Source organism: Nerophis ophidion, linkage group LG22, assembly GCF_033978795.1.
Source record: "Nerophis ophidion isolate RoL-2023_Sa linkage group LG22, RoL_Noph_v1.0, whole genome shotgun sequence".
NCBI classification, from domain to species: Eukaryota; Metazoa; Chordata; class Actinopteri; order Syngnathiformes; family Syngnathidae; genus Nerophis; species Nerophis ophidion.
The window spans coordinates 19317313-19339874 of record NC_084632.1 but is presented as its reverse complement, the minus strand read 5'-3'; the positions used below and the strand labels follow the sequence as shown (position 1 = coordinate 19339874).

Genomic DNA, 22562 nt, shown 5'->3' with positions numbered 1-22562 from the left:
TGTTAATTTGTTTTTCGTGACACCTCCAGGTCACGATAATTCCTTTAATTAAGCTCATGGTGCAGTTAGTTGAATGATGCGGACACGTTTGTTACGGCATACATCTTTTTTATGTGTAAAAATCTGTAAGTAACATGCTACTATAACTATTTGATACCTGTTTATATTGACAAATGTGTTGTTTTAGACTGCCAAATTGTTAAATTTAAGACACTTATTACATATGTCTAGCTTGTGTGCTAATGTGAGCTTAGCTGTTGTGTAGCTGCTAGCTTCTAGTAGCCTAAAGCAGACTAAAATACAAGAAAAGACCAACCTTGACTGTTAATTGGAAGACATTTAGCTGTTAACTGGCGGTCCAGTTTGTTGCAAAGCAATATCAAAGTTTTTAGATACAAGCAAATATCATCCGCTATTTGTTTCTGTTTGGTTTTATTTTTGGTAATATCGGACCAACATTGGTTATCAATATTTAAAATGTCAATAGACTTTTCAATCAATCAATTAAATATTGGATCGGGACACCCCTAGTTGCAGTGTGCATGTCATGGTAAGGTTCAGAAATTAATAACTACTATACAAAGTATTTTATGTTAGATGACAAATGCACATTCAAATATTTGTGACTGTAGAACAAACTAGTTAATGCACGAAACCTACAAAGTGTTTGCACCGATGTCACGACTCGTGTCAGAACCCATATGTGGAGCCATCAAGGAGGGCGGCGTTTGTAAACAATGGGTAAAAGTGAATTAAACAACAATGGAAAAAGTGGAAAATTTGTGTCAAATGATGTCAAAACGGCACAAACACCTGCACAGCTGTACAGGGATCAACTTGTACTTTTTTTTCTCAGTATGGATGTGAAATGGGTCTTCCATTGTTTTTCATTCTGGTATTTTAAAAAAATACTTTAATAGCCTCCAACAACCCTGGAGAATCTGTGGTGTTTTCCATACATTCCTTCATTTGACACGCCACAAACATGGGACTGTTTGAATGTGCTCTATTGTAGTCACTGGCACAAAACTAGACACTTTTTCTGGTATTATTGAAGACTGTGCTTTTGTATTCCTTAAACATATTTTCTTGTGTTTTTCATGTTTTTGCTCACTTTTTTTGTCTCTTTAACAGCATCCATTAAAATCATGTGCACATGCGTCACGGGAAATTATGCAACCCCCTGCTCGTTTATGTGTGACAGCCCACCACAAATACATTTGGACTGTCACAATTACAGACAGTGCATCCGGAAAGTATTTACGACACTTCACTTTTTCCACATTGTGTTATGTTAAAGCCTTATTACAAAATGGAATACATTCATTTTTGTCCTCAAAATTCTACAGACAATACCCCATGATAACAATGTAAAACATTTTTTTTTAGATTGCAAATATATTCAAAATGAAAACAAAAATAATCATGTGTACATAAGCATTTAAAGCTTTGGCTCAATACTTTGTCGATGTACTTGGTTGAGACATCCTGGATGAAAACCAATGCTTCCAATCCAACCTGATGGAGCTTGAGAGGTGCTGCAAAGAGGAATGGGCAAAGAGGAATGGGTGGAACTGCCCAAAGATAGACGTGCCAAGCTTGTGGCATCGTATTCAACAAGACTTGAGGCTGTTATTGCTGCCAAAGGTCCATCAACAAAGTATTGAGCAAAAGCTGGAATTACTTACGTTCTTGTAATTTTTTAGTTTTAAGAAATTTGTGAAAAAAAAATTAAAGGGGAACATTATCACAATTTCAGGAGGGTTGAAACCAATACAAATCAGTTCCCAGTGGCTTATTTTCTTTTTCAAAGTTTTTTTCAAAATTTTACCCATCATATAATATCCTGAAAAAAGGCTCTTAAGTGCCTGATTTTCGCTGTCTGTAAATCCACCGTCCTTTTTCCTGTGACGTCACATAGTGATGCCAATACAAACAAACATGGCGGATAGCACAGCAAGATATAGCGACATTAGCTTGGATTCAGACTCGGATTTCAGCGGCTTAAGCGATTCAACAGATTACGCATGTATTGAAACGGATGGTTGGAGTGTGGAGGCTGATAGCAAAAACAAAATTGAAGAAGAAACTGAAGCTATAGAGCGAATAGCTATTGAAACTATTCGGCGATCGCCTTCTAACCAACGATTGCATCTTTTGACCACTGGAACAACTTAAATCCGTCAATTGGTAAGTGTTTGTTTGGCATTAAATGTGGGTGGAGGGAAAGGCTGGATGCAAATATAGCTACAAATGTACATACAGCTAGCCTAAATAGCATGTTAGCATCGATTAGCTGGCAGTCAGGCCGTGACTAAATATGACTACTTAGCACATAAGTCAATAACATCAACAAAACTCGACTTTGTGATTTTGTTGACTTTATCATTGGAAATGCATCTGCTTTGAGTGTCGTAGGATATCCACACATTCTTGCCATTTCTGCCATGTTAGCATCGATTAGCATGCCGTGCTAATCGATGCACACTCCACGTAAGACAACTTGAATCCGTCCCTGATCGTGTTGTTACACCCTCCGACAACACACCGACGAGGCATGATGTCTCGAAGGTACGGAAAACACTTGAAAAAACGCAAATAACAGAGCTGATTTGACTTGTGTGTGTAATGTGTTTGAAAAAAATGTGGATTGCTTCCCATAGTAACGTCATGGGTGAAAGGTCATCGCTCCGACAGCGAACAATTGAAAGGCGTTTAAATCGCCAAATTCACCCTTTTAGAGTTTGGAAATCGGTTAAAAAAATCACATGGTCTTTTTTCTGCAACATCAAGGTATATATTGACGCTTTCATAGGTCGGTGATAATGTTCCCCTTTAAGAAAAACATTTTCACGTTGTCATGATGGGGTATTATGTGTAGAATTTTGAGGACAAAAAGGAATTTGAAGTTAAAGTACCAATGATTGTAACACACACACACTCGGGTGTGGCGAAATTATTCTCTGCATTTGACCCATCACCCTTGATCACCCTCTGGGAGGTGAGAAGAGCAGTGAGCAGCAGCAGTGGTCGCGCCTGGGAATCATTTATGGTGATTTAACCCCAATTCCAACCCTTGATGCTGAGTGCCAACCAGCGAGGTAATGGGTCCCATTTTTATAGTCTTTGGTATGACTCAGCCGGGGTTTGAACTCATTACATTTTGGAAAGAGGCTTAAAAAGTGAAGCGCTGTGAATATTTACAGCACCTGTTTGACTGTAGCTTGTAAACACACTATCATGGGACTATCTGTAAATGCGGCTTGTCCTCCAACTCTGTATAGTCGATGATACGTCTTTAATAAAAAATGTTATGGATACTGTTTACCTAATAGGGAGAGAAAGTAATAAAACCTCCAGAGGCAAATACTTTCACGTTTGCTATAGGATTACGTCAAAACACTTCTTCAGCTGTTAATATCAGTTCATTCGCTTGTTTGTTGTCCCCCCCCCCCCCCCCCCCCCCCCCCCCCCCCCCCCCCCTTCTCCCCCGACCCCCAACAGGCTCATTTACTGGGCAAGCCTGAATATGTGCGGCTCCTGGCGAGGCTTCGGCTCCGGCCTGACCGTCTTCCCTCTCCTGGCGATGGTGGCTCTCAATCTGTTCCTCCTGTACCGCCTGAATCTCAAGGAGCCGCTTTTCGTCTCCCAGGACGTGGTCCTCAACCAGGTCACGCAGTCTCCCTGGACCGGGGAGACGTCACAGAGCCCGAGCGGCAAACCAGACGCGCAGGCCACAGACTTCCTGGACTCCCAGTGAGGACATGCGCTCTCTTCTTTCAAAGGAGGAGATGGTTACAAAAATAAGTCATTCCTGTGGTGCGCAGTCCGGCAAAGCTACACATGTTGCCACGATAAACTCTTTGTCCTTGACGACTTGTGATTTAACTCCTCCTAAACTGGACTTTTCTTTTTTTTCTTCTTTTTTTTATTGTTTATTTTTTGAAACCCGAGAACTCCTTGCCTGCTTGTGGTGGAGGACTTCTTTGAACCAACACATGTCCTTTCAAGCTTTTCCAGTACCTACAGTATATTTAATGTCTTGAACTCTAAAAGTATCTTAAAAGCTTCACTATATGTGTGGGGGAAAAATGGGTTTGACCTGCAAAAGCTATTACTTGCCAGCTTTTTCATTGTTAAATATACAAAATGTTTGTTCTGAATAAAATCCCACTTGTGGTGGGAAAAAAATCCTGCTGCTTTGGCATTGAGCCGTAGACTGTGGACTTATTTTAGGAGAAACGTCTTTTTGTATGCAGCATTGGGACTGTCATTGTGTGCTCCCTCCATGATGGATTGATTGATTGATACTTTTATTAGTAGATTGCACAGTACAGTACATATTCCGTACAATTGACCACTAAATGGTAACACCCGAATAAGTTTTTCAACTTGTTTAAGTCGGGGTCCACGTTAATCAATTCATGGTAATTCATGTTGCTCTCTGTTGATGCGGCACACAAAATGAGGCGTAACAAAAGTGAAATTATGCAGAAAATTATTCTGACTCAATTAAATATTTCAAAGTAGACTTTGTCCAAGGAGCAGGTAAATCTCAGTCAAGGTCAGGGGTCGGCAACCCAAAATGTTGAAAGAGCCATATTGGACCAAAAATACAAAAAAGTAATCTGTTTGGAGCCGCAAAAAATGAAAAGACTTATATAAGTGTTATAATGAAGGTAACATATGATCATACTTGCCAACCTTGAGACCTCCGATTTCAGGAGGTGGGGGGTGGGGGTGGGGGACTTGGTCGGAGGCGGAGTGTGGTTGGGGGTGTGGTGAAGAGGGGAGGAGTATATTTCCCCCTAAATTCACCAAGTCAAGTATTTCATACATACATTACATATATATATATATATATATATATATATATATATATATATATCAGAATCAGTTTTATTGTCATTACGCAGGGTAACAAGATTGAGGCCACTCCATACAGTGCAATGTGTGCATGCAAGAAAACAATGTGTAAATATATAAAAATATGAAAAATATAGAAGTGCAAAGAAAGGTGTGGAAGAGATATATATATATATATATATATATACAAAAAATACTTGACTTTCAGTGAATTCTAGTTATATATATATATATATATATATATATATATAATATATATATATATATACTTGAATTTCAGTGTTCATTTATTTACACATTTACACATACATAACACACATCTACTCATTGTTGAGTTAAGGGTTGAATTGTCCATCCTTGTTTTTCTAACCATATGCGTGTACAGTAGATGGCAGTATTGACCTGTTTAAGAGTGTCACAACATTGCTGTTTAGGCAGACGAACTGCTTTACGGCAGACAAAAACGGACTGCTGTTGTTGTGTGTTGTTTTAACACGCCGGGAGGACAGTAATAAAAGTGTGTAACAATAAACCCACATAAGAAACCAAGAACTCGCCCTCGATCATTCTACAGTTATAACGTCATTGGGCAGACACGCTCTTTATACACGTCACTCAGGTCCGCATGGAGCTGGAGGGGGCGTGGCCTCCAGTTCCGCCTGAATTTCGGGAGATTTTCAGGAGAAAATTTGTCCCGGGAGGTTTTCGGGAGAGGCGCTGAATTTCGGGAGTCTCCCGGAAAATCCGCGAGGGTTGGCAAGTATGCACATGATGTACATGGCTAATTAGCTTTATTAGCCTACTATAAAAGTGACTTCCCATTCTGTATGTGTTACAACAGCGTGACTTCGTAGTAAAAGAGTACGGGTACTAAACTGGCCTGATATCTGTAGTCCAGACCTGTCTCCCATTAAAAATGTGTGGCGCATTATGAAGCGTAAAAATACAACAACAGAAAAACGGTAACTGTAAAAACCCCACTGTTCCAACTGTTTTGCAATGTGTTACTGCCATTAAATTCTAAGTTATTGATTAGTTAAAAAAAAAAAGTTTGTCAGTGTATATCTTTACATATACCATGTTATATATAACTGCCAAATTATTTTCATTCCATTTCAGCGGTTTATGGTCAATTTAATTCATTTACGCTCATCAAAGCTCTGAGAATCTTGCTAATGGTTTTCTTGCGCTCTCTGTGGGTTAACAGGAGAAATTACACCAACACATTATTTTCTTGTATTTTAATCGTCAAGCATGCGATTCATCCCGTAGTAATAGTATTATACCATAGGTACAGTTTGTTAACAAAAAAAATAGCAGTTATATTGGGAGTCAATGAGGCCGAAAGAGTTCTTAAGGGAAAGTGCGTAAAAGTTATACAAACCCCGTTTCCATATGAGTTGGGAAATTGTGTTGGATGTAAATATAAACAAAATACAATGATTGAATTGCATGACCGTGACCTTCGATCCCTCAGACGGCACTGTATCAAAAACCGACATCAATCTCTAAAGGATATCACCACATGGGCTCAGGAACACTTCAGAAAACCACTGTCACTAAATACAGTTTGTCGCTACATCTGTAAGTGCAAGTTAAAGCTCTACTATGCAAAGCAAAATCCATTTATCAACAACATCCAGAAACGCCGCCGGCTTCTCTGGGCCCGAGATCATCTAAGATGGACTGATGCCAAGTGGAAAAGTGTTCTGTGGTCTGACAAGTCCACATTTCATATAGTTTTTGGAAATATTCGACATTGTGTCATCCGGACCAAAGGGGAAGCGAACCATCTAGACTGTTATCAACGCAAAGTTCAAAAGCTAGCATCTGTGATTGTATGGGGGTGCATTAGTGCCCAAGGCATGGGTAACTTACACTTCTGTGAAGGCACCATTAATGCTGAAAGGTCCATACAGGTTTTGGAACAACATATACTGCCATCCAAGCACCGTCTTTTTCATGGACGCCCCTGCTTATTTCAGCAAGACAATGCCAAGCCACATTCAGCACGTGTTAAAACAGCGTGGCTTCGTAAAAAAATGGGTGCGTGCACTTTCCTGGCCCGCCTGCAGTCCAGACCTGTGTCCCATCAAAAATGTGTGCCAGATTATGAAGCGTAAAATACGACAGCGGAGACCCCGGACTGTTGAACGACTGAAGCTCTACATAAAACAAGAATGGGAAAGAATTCCACTTTCAAAGCTTCAACAATTAGTTTCCTCAGTTCCCAAACGTTTATTGAGTGTTGTTAAAAAAAAAGGTGATGAAACACAGTGGTGAACATGCCCTTTCCCAACCACTTTGGCATATGTTGCAGCCATGAAATTGTAAGTTAATTATTATTTGCAAAAAAAAAAAAAAAAGTATGAGTTTGAACATCAAATATCTTGTCTTTGTAGTGCATTCAATTGAATATGGGTTGAAAAGGATTTGCAAATCATAGTATTCCGTTTATATTTACATTTAACACAATTTCCCAACTCATATGGAAACAGGGTTTGTATTTCTATTCTATTGTAAGAATGTTGCCATCAAAAATACAACACAATTTTATTTAAAACTAAATCACAAACTACTTAAAAACTGGTAAAATTTCAGATCGCTAACCTTCAAACTGAACAATTATGTTACATAATGAACACACGTCATGCCCATTTTTGGCCAGACTCATAACAAGAGTTAAATGAGCATTTTAGTTTAAAATACCAGTTTTGTGTTTGGAAAAAAACAAATTTCAAGTGTTTACATAAAATATTGTTATTCCTTATCGCAAGTTTTTTTTTTACCATGAATTGATTAACGTGGACCCCGACTTAAACAAGTTGAAAAACTTATTCGGGTGTTACCATTTAGTGGTCAATTGTACGGAATATGTACTGAACTGTGCAATCTACTAATAAAAGTATCAATCTATCAAGTATAGGCCTACTGAAACCCACTACTACCGACCATGCAGTCTGATAGTTTATACATCAATGATGAAATATTAACATTGCAACACATGCCAATACGGCCTTTTTATTTACTAAATTGCAATTTTAAATTTCCCGCGAAGTGTCGTGTTGAAAACGTCGCGGAATGATGACGCGTGCGTTTGACGTCTCGGGTTGTAGCGGACATTATTTACCAGCCTGATCCAAGCTATAAGTAGTCTGCATTAATTACATAATTACACAGTATTCTGGACATCTGTGCTGCTGAATCTTTTGCAATTTGTTCATTTAATAATTTAGAAGTGAAAGTAGAAAGATGGAGGTGGGAAGCTTTTAGCCTTTAGCCACACAAACACAGCCGGTGTTTCCTTGTTTAAATCTCCCGAAGGTGAAACCTTACTATGGAACAGAGCGGTCAAGCGAACATGGATCACGACCACATGTCAACCGGCAGTTTTCGGTGAGAAAATTGTGGTAATAAGTCAGCTCTTACCGGAGACATCAGCGGAGCTTCCATCCTGCTGCAGCTGCGTGACTTCCCTCAGAGACACTCGCGGTCAACACACCCGTGACCACACCCCTCCGACTTTCAGGTACTATTTAATCTCACTAAACACTAGCAACACAATAGGCAGATAAGGGATTTTCCAGAATTATCCTAGTCAATGTGTGTAATAACATCTGGATCGCTCCCACTGCAATCGCCTTTTTTTTTTTTTTTTTACTTTTTTCTCCTTTTTTTTTTAGCCCTTCACTCTAAATTTCCTCATCCACGAATCTTTCATCCTCGCTCAAATTAATGGGGAAATTGTTGCTTTCTCGGTCCAAAAAGCTCTTGCTGCTGGAGGCTATGATTATAAACAATGTGAGGATGTAAGGAGCCCTACAACCCGTGACGTCACGCACACATCGTCTGCTACTTCCGGTAAAGGCAAGGCTTTTTTATTAGCGACCAAAAGTTGCGAACTTTATCGTCGATGTTCTCTACTAAATCCTTTCAGCAAAAATATGGCAATATCGCGAAATGATCAAGTATGACACACAGAATGTACTTGCTATCCCCGTTTAAATAAGAAAATCTCATTTCAGTAGGCTTTTAAGTTTAACATTGTTGACCATTGTTGTATTTAAGTAAAACCTTATGTGTTAACTATTATAACTTAAGAGTATTTTTAAAGACAAAAATATACTTTTCTATTTGATATTATTTATCGATTTAATCGTCCCAGGAATATATGTTTATTTGCCTAAAAAAATGCCTGTTTGGGCCATGGTGCAGCGCCCTCCAGCGTTACGAGTGGACTAATAACACCAACATGACTGTGACGTAATCAGAATCAAAAAGATGGCGGCGTTGATCGGTAAGTAATGTTTTGGCTAATGCAATTGACTTTTGTCTACCTTATTTCACGGTTTAGGTGTCGCTTGTGATTTGTATGAAAAAAAAGAGCACATAAAAGAGCAAAGTAAGATGTTTGACTCCGGTTAGTATCCGGAGGAGTATGTTTTCATACGCTGACCTTGCACTGTATGTTAGCATGGAAGCTAAACCGACGAACGTCATTGTGTAATGTGACAGTCATGTAATAAACATATTAACTACTTAAACAGACAAAATAATACTAACTCATAAACAACTGTGTATTCGTATTAGACTCAAATTAAGATTTTTTTTTTTAATATTTTTGCATCGTGTTCAACGTGCTGATGCAGATTCATCTCACAAGCATTTGTTAGGCGAGCAAACTCTTAATTTGAAAATATGCCATTGTCAGAGAAACGGAAAGTTTGACAAGGATTCGTTTATATTATTCGACGTAACGCAGCCTAATAACTGGTATTTTGATGAAATATCACAACACTTTCAACATACTTTTTAATACCCTTACATGACTTGGTGTGTTTATTGCTTTTATTTTGTAGGGCCTCGTCTAGCCATGTTTGGCAACTTTTCTAAAAGGTAGGAACATTACTTTTTTTTAATTTTTTTTTACCAACTCTGCTGTTACTCTTGCTAACATGTTACAGAACTCTTCCCTTTTAAAATGCATATTCTGTTAAGACTAACTACCTTTGGCTCAATTGTCCATTTCTGTCATCACGAAAGATTGTCATTACAGAGACCAACTACTTCAGAGACGTTTAGATCAGTGGTTCTCAACATTTTTTCTGTGATGTACCCCTTGTGGACATCTTTTTAATTCAAATACCCCCTAATCAGATTAAAGCATTTTTGTTTGGAAAAAAAGAGATAAAGTAAAATACAGCACTATGTCGTCCGCTGGGTGTGAGTTTTCCTTGCCCTTATGTGGGCCTACCGAGGATGTCGTGGTGGTTTGTGCAGCCCTTTGAGACACTAGTGATTTAGGGCTATATAAGTAAACATTGATTGATTGATTGATCCGTTTCTTATTTATCAAATTGTATAACAGTGCAACATATTGCTCATTTGTAGTGGTCTTTCTTGAACTATTTGGAATAAAAGATATAAAAATAACAAAAAATTTGTTGATAAATAAAGAAGTGATTCAATTATAAATAATGATTTCTACACATAGAAGTAATATTCAACTTAAAAGCGCCCTCTTTGGGGATTGTAATAGAGATCCATCTGGATTCATGAACTTAATTCTAAACATTTCTTCACAAAAAAAGAAATCTTTTAACATCAATATTTAAGGAACATGTCCGCAAAAAAATCTAGCTATCAACACTAAATATTGCATTGTTGTATATTTTTTTTTTTACATTTTATGAACTTACATTCATGTTTTGTTGAAGTATTATTCAGTAAATATATTTTTAAAGGATGTATGAATTGTTGCTATTTTTAGAATATTTAACAAAAATCTCACGTACCCCTTGGCATACCTTCAAGTACCCCCAGGGGTACGCATACCCCCATTTGAGAACCACTGGTTTATTTTTCAACAAGTTTTTAGTTATTTTTATATCTTTTTTTCCAAATAGTTCAAGTAAGACCACAACAAATTAGCAATATTTTGTACTGTTATACAATTTAATAAATCAGAAACTGATGACATAGTGCTGTATTTTACTTCTTTATCTCTTTTATTCAACCAAAAATGCTTTGCTCTGATTAGGGGGTACTTGAATTTTTGAAATTCAAATAATTGAAAAATGTTCACAGGGGGTACATCACTGAAAAAAGGTTAAGAACCACTGTTTTAGAACATACCTGCCAACCTTGAGACCTCAGAATTCTCCAAAAGTATTCGAACATTGAGGCCAGTTCCTTTATTATTGTTGTAGACTGAAAACATTTGGGTTTGGGTTTGACATTGGGCTGGGCGATATAGCCTTTTTTTAATATCTCGATATTTTTAGGCCGTATCGCGATACACGATATGTATCTCGATATTTTGCCTTAGGCTCAAATTAACACTTGATACATATAATCACAGCAGTATGAGGATTCTATGTGTCTACATTAAAACATTCTTGTTAATACTCCATTTATTTATATATGCTCATTTTAAACTTTCATGCAGGGAAGGAAATCACAACCAAGTCAATTCACCAAAACTGTATTTATTAAACAGTTATTAAGCAGTGGCAAAAAACATTCATGTTATTTCCAAAACTGAAAGTGCAAGATTGTCAGAGACATTTTAAAACAAGCTATGAGTGAACTTTTGTGCATGATGTCACTAGGGTACTTGAATTAAAAAAATGTTCACAGGGGGTACATCATTGAAAAAAGGTTGAGAACCACTGCGCTAGCGCGTAAATGTTTGTGACGTATGAAAGAAGGTGCGCTTGCTGTCTGTGAGAAGGAGAGACAACAAAGAGTGAGAAGAGCCTGTAGTGTAATGCCTGCAGCTAAAAGCAACTGCCTGAGAACATATACTTGAATATCACTATATAGTAATTTTCTATATCACACAGAGAAAAACCTGCAATGTATCAAGTATATCGATATATCGCCCAACCCCAGTTTGACATCAAAATTTGCATATGAGACAGGCTCTCCCGCATCGCCACCTCCCACTCCGTCCTCATTCCCGACACTCTCCCTGCTGCTCTGGCGGCGGGAATGGGCTTTTATCATGCTTGCAGCCTTTACGGGAACCACATGACGTGGCGGGGCAAGCATCGCGATGATCAGAAGGTGGACCGAGAGCCAGAGTCTCAGGCGGCGACTCGTGTTCGTTAACGATAAAGGGTGAAGGTTTAGGGTAGGGCTGGGCGATATGGCCTTTTTTTAATATCTCGATATTTTTAGGCCATATCGCGATACACTATATATATCTCGATATTTTGCTTTAGCCTTGAATGAACACTTGATGCATGTAATCACACCGGTATGATGATTCTATGTGTCTACATGAAATCATTCTTGTTCATACCGCATTAATATATGCTCATTTTAAACTTTCATGCAGAGAAGGAAATCACAACTAAGTCAATTGACCAAAACTGTATTTATTAACGTTATTAGCAGGTGACTTTTCAAATGATGCTACATATTAGCAGTAAAGCTACTTTTGGTAGCAATGCTTGTGCCCCACACTTGACAAATTAAAGTTGTCTGTTCGACATCTTCCAGCTTGAAGCAGAACCACCGTCAGACGATGGACCGCCTGCTGTTTTTCTTGGGAATGAATTTTTCCTTCATTCACATCTTCTTTCTCTTGTATAACCGCTCGCACAGCTTCGCTAGCATCACAGCTAACGTTACCCAGTCTGCTACCTCTTTGCTTCGCGAGGGCATATACGTATGTGATGTATGATGTGACAGTATGTGACGTATGTAAGTTTGTGCGCTTGCTGTCTGTGAGAAGGAGACACAAGAAGGAGTGAGAAGAGCCTGTAGTGTAATGCCCGCAGTTAAAAGCAACTATATCGCGCAAAGACAAACCCGCAATATATATCACATATATCGATATATCGCCCAGCCCTAGTTTCAGGTGAGAGAGGACGCTAAAGGCACACACCCAGTATTGTTGTCCGGGTGGAAATCAGGAGAAATTCGTGAAAATGGTTGTCCCGGGAGATTTTTGGGAGGGGCACTGAAATTCGGGACTCTCCCGGGAAAATAGGGAGGGTTGGCAAGTATGGTTTAGAATATTCACTATAGTCTTTTACATGCACATTAAGTACAATATAGCGTGTGTAGTCGATGGCTTGCCATTGCAACTACAATTAAATGTGTGTAACATTATGTACTTTAATCCTACAGACCTATTACAGTGTTTGTTGTTCAGCAGAAGAACCTGTACAACAGCGCTAAAAGCCAGGACGCCATCACAAGGTGAGATATTGTGTTCAAATGAGAAATAGCATTTGTTACAAGACCATCTTGCAAGTAAATGGGACCCATTACCTCTCTGCTTGGCACTCAGTATCAAAGGTTGGAATAATGGGTTAAATCACCAAAAATAATTCCCTGGCGCGGCCACCGCTGCTGCTCACTGCTCCCTTCACCTCCCAGGGGGTGATCAAGGGGGATGGGTCAAATGCAGAGAATAATTTCACCACACTTAGTGTGTGTGTGTGTGTGTGTGTGTGTGTGTGTGTGTGACAATCATAGGTACTTTTTAACTTTAACTTTTTAAATGATATTTAGTCTAAGGTACTAGGGATGTTCCGATCCAACAGCACGGGCTGATTTTCGTGAAAAAGTACATGATCACTTTTGCCAATTAATGTCTTTCAATGCTGATCACTAACAATGATCCCCTCTTGCTTTTTATTTTTCTTCCCCTGGCTGAAAAGCGGATAGCACCTAATTATTTGTCTACATATAGTGTGGAGCCATTCCCCTAAATTAATAATAATAATCTCTATTACGGCTATAAACTGCATTTCTTAGTATTTTGCGTATCTTAGTTTTATCCCTAGAAGCCAAGGCTTAACATTTTACACGCCGAAAGCAAGCGCACAGCAGGCATGTTAATACCTAAGCTAACCGCTAAGTTAGCTTTAAACAACAGAAAAAAATGGGTGCTCGGTAAAGTTTAGGAAGTTTATACGGAAGCACGTTACAGCAAAAAGTAAGCAATTATTAATAGGTAGATTATTAAGAGTCTAGACAGAGGATATTATGACAAATGTTGGTGTGTCAACATGATCACAGTCAGTACACGGCACGTAAGAGTGCGGATAGATTCATAAACTGGTGGTGTCAATACCAGTATATGATATATACTAAAATGATTAGACTGATATTTAACTTTTCTCAAAATATATGTTTGTCGATTTTCTTAAGGTTTACAAATTCAGGGATCATTCCCTAGACACAGGAGGACTTTGAGGGCAAAAACTAAAGTATTTAAATGAGTAGTAGATAGTAGTTTTTGATTTGGTTTAGTTATTGTGTACTATTGACTTTGTTTGGCTCAGAAAAAGGAAATCATTTAAATATTTTGTTGATATTTTTGAACTGTCAATAGCACTCACCATAATTAACATTTAAAAATTTGCAGTCAATACATGTGATCGATATCGGCTGATCTCATGGATAATCAAAATCGGCAGCATAAAACCGTGATCAGAACATCCCTAGACTCTATACTTTGTTGTAAAACTGAAAAACAAAAATGGGACCCATTACCTCCCTGCTTGGCACTCAGCATCAAGGGTTGGAATAAGGGGGTTTAATCACCAAAAATGATTCCCGGGTGCGACCACCGCTGCTGCTCACTTTTCTCCTCACTTCCCAGGGGGTGATCAAGGGTGATGGGTCAAATGCAGAGAATAATTTCGCCATACCTAGTGTGTGTGTGACAAACATGGGTACTTTAACTTTTTAACAGTCATTTTAACAGTCAGGCAAGAGCTGTTTTCTTTGTACATACTGTACATTACATACTGTAAATGCAGTCCAAATTTTTAAACATTTTGCACACAGTGAGTGAAGTTTGTCACCCTGATCCCTTTGCAGTGCGGTTCCTGTCAGAGAGAAAAGCACGGCGGTGGCAGCTGCCAAACCAACGGCTGTTGCCAGCAGCAAGGGCGAGTATGTCATCACCAAGCTGGATGATCTGGTTAACTGGGCACGCAGGGTGAGTAGTCTTCAACGCCACCTACAGTCAAACATGCGGTCTGATGGGACTGACATAACAGCTATCCAAAACATTCACGCTAGCTGCAATCTTATGCCTGACATACCTTTTAAAGGCCGCAGTTATGTGTGCACAAGATTTAAAGAGTTGTGTCAAATATTTCAATAAAAATGCCGTTTGCTGCTGTTGTGCTGTTCAGTCATACACCATATTTATTTTTATATAGCTATTACAGATGGCGGAGTGGTTCAAATATTGGTGTTTTCCACACCAGGGTACTATCACGTATTGGTTCTGTTTACTTTCACAATTGTATATGTGTTTTAATTGTTATGTTGTCAAAATATATTGAGTATATTAACAATTCTAATCTAGTGTATTTTGCTTAAACACGTCTACATACTATCAATCAATCAATCAATCAATGTTTATTTATATAGCCCTAAATCACAAATGTCTCAAAGGACTGCACAAACCACTACGACATCCTCGGAAGAACCCACATTCCGACGGCACTAAATATGGTTGTACTGTGTACAATATAAACAATATATTAAAGCAATTGAAATGTCATGCAAATATAATACTAAAAAAAGGAAAAACAAAAATGGTTAAAAGAAACCATATCAATAATAACCATAATATCAATTACGGCTGGTATATATGGCCTTTTATTAATATCTGGATATTTTTAGGCCATGTCACAATACACGATATACATCTCGATATTTTGCCTTAGCCTTGAATGAACACTTGATGCATATAATCCCACTAGTATGATGATTCTATGTGTCTACATTAAAACATTCTTGTTCATACTGCATTAATATATGCTCATTTTAAACTTGCATGCTGAGAGGGAAATCACAACTAAGTCAATTTATTAAACAGTTATTAAGCAGTCACACAAACATTCATGTAATTTCAAAACGAAGTACAAGATTGTCAGACATTTTAAAACAAGCTATTAGTGCACTTTTGTGCATGATCTCACTAAGATGGTGTATATATATATGTGTATATATATATATATATATATATATATATATATATATATATATATATATATATATATATATATATAAAGGGCTGTCAAAATTAACGCGTGAACTATAAGTTCCTTTAACGGCGATCTTTTTTTTTTAACATGCGATCAACGTATTTGACTTTTACCGGAGATTTTTGTCAAAATATGTCAAGTCTTTTCCAATACAAATCACACATGTCCGGTTGGCGGCTTCACAGTAATAGTGATACGCTTCACATCTGTGAATTTACCATGAATTGATTTACGTGGACCCCGACTTAAACAAGTAGAAAAACTTATTCGGGTGTTACCATTTAGTGGTCAATTGTACGTAATATGTTCTGTACTGTGCAATCTACTAATAAAAGTTTCAATCAATCATTTAATCAATCTGGTCTAACCAACAAAACAACGAGAAATTGTCTTACAATACGATTATGCTATTCTGTTATTCCGTGTTAGTCTGTGATATTTCTACCTAAATAAATGTTTTCTGGCAGATTGAAATTGAGTGTATGGTAATATGACAGAGGAAGACTGTCTTTGAACAATATTGTTCTCTTTGCTACCACTGAGACTAGGTTTAATACTGCAGGCATGCCTGCCACTTCCCTCTGCAGCCCACATCAGGTAATTACAGTTCACTACACAGTATTACCACTGCTTTCGTATATTCTTTTATAACCTGCTCTGATAGATAGTCTGCAATTACAGAATGTTTACCGGCCAAATGTTCCATTTTATTAATAAGTAGATAGAGAAAGTTGAAACATTGTTACGCAGAAATATGAATGCCATTAACTTGTACAACATGTGATGTACAGAATATCAGAAACATTTATTCAGGTAGAACATCTTTGACAATCAAAAGCATGATCGAAACAATCCACATTTTGTATGATTAATGCGTGGAAGGGTAGCTCCTCTCCTTTTAAATGCAAGCAAGTGCTCCTAAAGCAGGAATACAAGTTCAGTATTCCCACAAAATACAAATCTGGCAAGACAAGATTGGTGTCTTGCAGGTGTTTTTTTATTATTTTTAAAAGCGGGTTAATATTCTTATTGTGTTGAGCTGTTTCAAAAAGCGTAATGTTTAAAAACATTTCATTAAAGCAAATTAATTGTCCAGTCGTGGTATTAAAAACGTAAAAATGATCTGTGTAGGGCAGTGGTGCCCAACCTTTTTGTAGCTGCGGACGCTTGAAAATTTGTCCCACGGACCAGGGTTTTTTGTTGTTGTTTTTTTAAAATACAATCATGTGTGCTTACGGACTGTATCCCTGCAGACTGTATTGATCTATTTTGATATATAATGTATATATTGTGTTATTTATGTTGATTTAATAATTAAAACAAAACAAAAAAAAATTCTAATTCCTTATGTGGCCCGATACCAATCGGTCCGCGGACCGTTACCGGGCCACGGCTTGGTGGTTGGGGACCACTGGTCTAGGGTACATCTTTCTGCGAATTGCGATTTTTTTTGGGGGGGAGTTAGATATGAACACAGTTAGATTAATCACAGTTAAATATTTTAATTGTTTGACTTAGTGACTTACCACGAACTGATTAACGTGGACCCCGACTTAAACAAGTTGAAAAACTTATTCGGGTGTTACCATTTACTTGTCAATTGTACGGAATATGTACTGTACTGTGCAATCTACTAATAAAAGTTTCAATCAATCAATCAAAAAGCCCCACAGTAAAAAAGTTTGGACACCCCTGCTCTTTATGTCTAGTCACGATCAAACTAACTCTCAGAGCTGCTGTGTCTATTCTTCAGAGCTCCCTTTGGCCTATGACCTTTGGCTTGGCGTGTTGTGCGGTGGAGATGATGCACATGGCTGCGCCCCGTTACGACATGGACCGTTTCGGCGTGGTCTTCAGAGCCAGTCCCCGACAGTCAGACGTCATGATCGTGGCTGGAACGCTGACCAACAAAATGGCTCCAGCTCTGCGAAAGGTAAAAGTGACTTTTTCTTTCTGCAGGACATGGAAACACACTTACATGCTTCAATAACACTGCTTCTTTCCAATAGGTGTATGACCAGATGCCTGAGCCGAGATACGTCATTTCCATGGGAAGGTAAGATGATGACTAAAAGGGGAACTGCCTTTTTTGGGGAATTTTGCCTATCGTTTAGAGACAAAGATACAAATGTTTTTTTTTTTTCTTTGGCAGTCTAACACATAAAAATCGATTCTTTCTTGGTGGCTAGCAATGCAGCCAACAGGAGTAATCATTTCTATCTCTAAATTACTTTCAAAATGCATTCAAAAAACGTCAACTATACATCATTTACGTCACGTAACCTGTATAATAATCGAACTGTTGCAACATTATTTTAAGAGCGAACACTGAGGAACTATTTTTCTATCATAGTAACACATTGGCGTTCTATGGTATTAGCCTTAAAAGCTAAATACAGCAAGAGATAAGCTAGCTTCTCCACCAACACGAAACGCGTTTGAGTTTGTAATGCACAACACGATACGACACCAAACTGTTCTGATCATATTACAGTATCTGTAAAGTATTAGCCCACATTTCATGTTTGGTTTGTTCACAGCTAACAGGACAGTATATGAATTATAGTTGTAATAACACGCATGACGTACTCACTCAAAGGACATCTGTACGTCTGGTATAGCTGCCCAGGGACCTTGCCTGGATTTCGGGTAAGCATGCTATTTATATCGAGGTAGCTTGTCTTCAAATTCCACTTATGCAGTTTCGAGTCTATTTCACCTCTCTCTCTCGGCTTCCGTCTGCTGCAACGTCTCATCCTCTTCTTGGTGCTCGCTTCTAGAAGCAGTAGTTCATCCTCAGTATATTCAGACGCAAAAAGATAAGTTTGTAAATCCTTTTTTGTCCAAAAATAGCCGTCTTCGTTGTCTGTTTACCAAGTCTGCCATGAATAGGAAACACACTTTTGTTTGATTCTTGAAGTAGGAACACAAGTTGTTGCAAGAAGTCGGACGTGTGCTGCCATGGAAACGGAAATAAATTCACAGAAGAAATAAATACCGGAAATGATTAAAATGATCAAAATACGGTACATTCTGAACATATTACATATTGTGATGAATGTGTCTGTTACTACATTATATATACTCTTTCAGTGTGTATACAAAACATTGATGGAGGGCTTTGAAGTTGTCTTATAGGGATTTTAAGGCTACAACACTGACTCCCATTAGCCACATCTTCCAAGCATTTTTGTGTGGTGTTCGGGTCTGTAGGACCCGTTTTCATTTTTTATTAAAAGATAAATGATAAAATTAATAAACTTTTCAAACTAAGACTCACTGACTTTGGCTCATTTACTGTGAAGAACATATTTCAGAAAACATATTTAATGACCACACACCATACACCCTCCCTACAAATTTCTATTACATATAAGATGTCAGGGTCCACTGGACCCGAGGCTAATAGAAGTGTGGAAATTGATGCTCTGTGTACCACACACAGCAGGGCTAGACAGGAGGGGTGCAGAGTGTTGGTACACAGAACATCAGAGGGTCAAATATGCGAGAAAATGAGAGCAGACAGTGTTGACAAACAATGTTGTAACCTTGTGTGGGAACCGCAGGTGCAGAAATACAAAAGAAGAATCCCTGTGGGATGCAGAAACTGGCAGAGAAGTTTTCCGTGCAACATTCGTATTGTTGTTACTCATCCAGTGTTTGTGGGTCTGATGGACCCGTTGCATTTTGTGGCTTTTAATGCCTCACAATCAAACACTTTTATGTTAAAATACTGAACAGATGTCTATTGGAATAAGGTAAACGCAATGCAACTGGTCCATCAGACCCACAAACGCTGGCTGAGTAACAACAACATGAACATTACACAAGGGTTAAAAGCCTAAAAAAAAATGTGTATTCTTGTCTCTCATAAAGATTGTGAACGATAAACAAAATTCCCAAAATATTTGCAATTCCCCTTTAAAGTGTTCCAACTTGCTGTTTTGATAAAAAAAATATTGAGCCATGCTTGTCTTCACTTTGCTCATCCAGCTGTGCCAATGGAGGAGGCTACTATCATTACTCTTACGCTGTCGTCAGAGGCTGTGACCGGATTGTACCAGTGGACATTTATGTACCAGGTATGACAATCAATGAGGACAATGGATGCATGTGTTGCTTTACTGTTAGGGATGAGCAATGTGGCCTAAAATCTATATATATACATATGCAGTCTCCTGGGATAACAATATTCAGTGTATCAAAACATATTATTTGGCATATAGAACTATTTCAAAATCGGTTACAAAGGCTCCAAGTTTAGCTGCTGACGTATGCGGTAACATATTGCGTCATTTCCAGTTGTATTATTTTCTTTTTAAATTATTATTAATCTACTTGCTAATTTACCCTTAATATTTGGTTACTTTCTGTAGTAACATGGTTCTATCTGCACTTCTGTTCAAATTTACTAAGCACTCATTCTTCTGTTGTTTAGATACTTTCCAGTAGTTCTGGGCGATACTACAAATGTGGGTATCGACCCTATACTAAGTAGTTAACGGGGCATCCATCCATCCATTTTCTACCGCTTATTCCCTTTTGGGGTCACGGGGGGCGCTGGCGCCTATCTCAGCTACAATCGGGCGGAAGGCGGGGTACACCCTGGACAAGTCGCCACCTCATCGCAGGGCCAACACAGATAGACAGACAACATTCACACTCACATTCACACACTAGGGCCAATTTAGTGTTGCCAATCAACCTTTGGAAGTGGGAGGAAGCCGGAGTACCCGGAGGGAACCCACGCATTCACGGGGAGAACATGCAAACTCCACACAGAAAGATCCCGAGCTTGGATTTGAACCCAGGACTGCAGGTACTTCGTATTGTGAGGCAGACGCAATAACCCCTCTACCACCGTGAAGGCAGTAAATTCAAATTTTCAAGACCATTAAATGATTACATTTTAGATTGCGATTATAATCAGACAAAAACACAGGAGGGCAGTTTAACAATATCAATTAGATATTTAAAATACTATTATCTCTGATTTAAATCCTTTGTTTTTTCGCCTAAAATGCTCTTGTGTCTAGGGACTTATTTCCCAAGTTTGTAACCAATAACAAAAACTACAAGATTTTTTTAAAATAATGAAAAACATTGATTTAATAACTGTAGTATCGACCATATATTGATGTTATAGTAGCTATCGTTACCGTTGTTATTTGGATTGATCACCTTTGTTTACGGTCAAGAGCTTGCAATTAGCGGTTAGCTTATCCTCCTACAGTGTGTAGTATGGTTAGCTATTCCGTGTCTTCCAGTGGTAATGATACTTGTAAGAAGCATATTTATTTGCTGCCATAGAGCCAAGGATTGATGATATTGAAGTGGCTTCCCACAGTGGAGGGACATTAGCGAAAATGCTACATTGCGCTGAGGACGCATAAGATGGCTTGGCGCTGGCGGGACACAGCGAGAATGCGTCATCAACATGCATTATAACAATAGTAATAAAAGCTCTATTGTCTGCCAAATATTTGTAATATTGTACCAACCCTGTTCATAGTATGACGTCGATACCAATGAGTACAGTTAAGGCCCGCTGCTTTTGCACACTGCATGACACTCATCATGTGTTTGAAGAGAAGTGTTGCAATTTAATCACACCGAGTGCTACCCCCTTTGAAGCACACAAAATGATCTATTCCCGGAAGCCGGCAGCGAAACAATTACTTTTTTTTTTTCTCTTTACGTGTACAGGCTGTCCCCCAACAGCAGAAGCCCTCCTCTACGGAACTTTGCAGTTGCAGAGGAAGATCAAGCGTGAGAAGAAGTTGTCAATCTGGTATAGGAAGTGATTGGGGCATTATATGTATGAGTGTGTCAGTGTTTTATTTCTGCTTTAACTTGGGACCGCCGACACGTAGAGTTGCGAAGAAATCACCTAAGTCAAGTCAATGTTATTTAAAATGAGCTTTACTGATGCTTGTTTTGGTCTTCAACTTTGTCTATGAATAAATAAGTAAAAGACACATTAGATACAGGCTACCAGGGTGGCATTTTCTTGGATGGGGAGGGGGACAATATTTCACTTTGTCTCAAAGCACATAACCACGGTGCGTTCAAGGACAGTTGAAAACATTGCGAAATCCTTCCGCTTGACCAAAAACATCAACGTGTAGGGCAGATAAACATACAAAAAGTCATAGCTTTTTAACAGTGGTTTGCCATTGTGTCCTCAGGCAAAACACTTCACGCTTGCTCCCAGGGCAACTCAAATTGGTGAATGGAAGAAAATAACTGAATGTTTGGTGGCGCAAATTGGTCTGTCAACCGCAGGGAAGCTGTGGCTACAATTGTAGCTTACCAACATCAAAGTGTGAATGACTGATGGCTTCTTACTTCTCTGTGAAGCGCTTTTAAGTGTCTAGCAAAGCGAATTATAAATCTAATCCATTATTATTATCCATCCATCAATCCATCTTCTACCGCTTATTCCCTTATTATTATTATATGTTGAGCTATGTGGGGAATAAGTGTGTCTCTGTGTTGTGTGAGTACACCTGCATTACCTAAAACACGAGTATCCGAAGTGCCACAAGCAGCCCAAGTTTAGTTGGTCTGCGATATATTGTCAGGAAGAAAAACAACAGTAAAAATGTAAGAAAAAAAGAACAATTTACAAAATGTAATTTTGTAAATTCCCTGGGGGGAAAAGTTTGGGTA

At 38.4% G+C, this 22562-nt stretch overlaps 2 protein-coding genes across 2 annotated transcripts in view; both read left to right on the top strand.

Moving 5' to 3' along the window:
• LOC133540645 (transmembrane protein 79-like) overlaps window positions 1-4194 on the top strand; it is a 31773-nt gene extending 27579 nt beyond the window's left edge. Inside the window, exon 5 of the mRNA XM_061883434.1 lies at window positions 3505-4194. Within this exon, the coding sequence (XP_061739418.1) occupies window positions 3505-3760 (256 nt within the window). The 3' untranslated portion in view covers window positions 3761-4194. The remainder of the gene's footprint in view (window positions 1-3504) is intronic.
• A 4879-nt stretch (window positions 4195-9073) lies between these two features.
• Window positions 9074-21873, top strand: ndufs7 (NADH:ubiquinone oxidoreductase core subunit S7). The gene is made up of 8 exons (XM_061883433.1): window positions 9074-9163; window positions 9726-9762; window positions 13006-13077; window positions 14710-14830; window positions 17644-17823; window positions 17900-17946; window positions 19884-19972; window positions 21597-21873. The coding sequence occupies exons 1-8, from the start codon at window positions 9148-9150 to the stop codon at window positions 21692-21694; spliced, it is 660 nt and encodes a 219-aa protein (XP_061739417.1). The 5' UTR covers window positions 9074-9147; the 3' UTR covers window positions 21695-21873.
• Window positions 21874-22562: the final 689 nt, after the last annotated feature.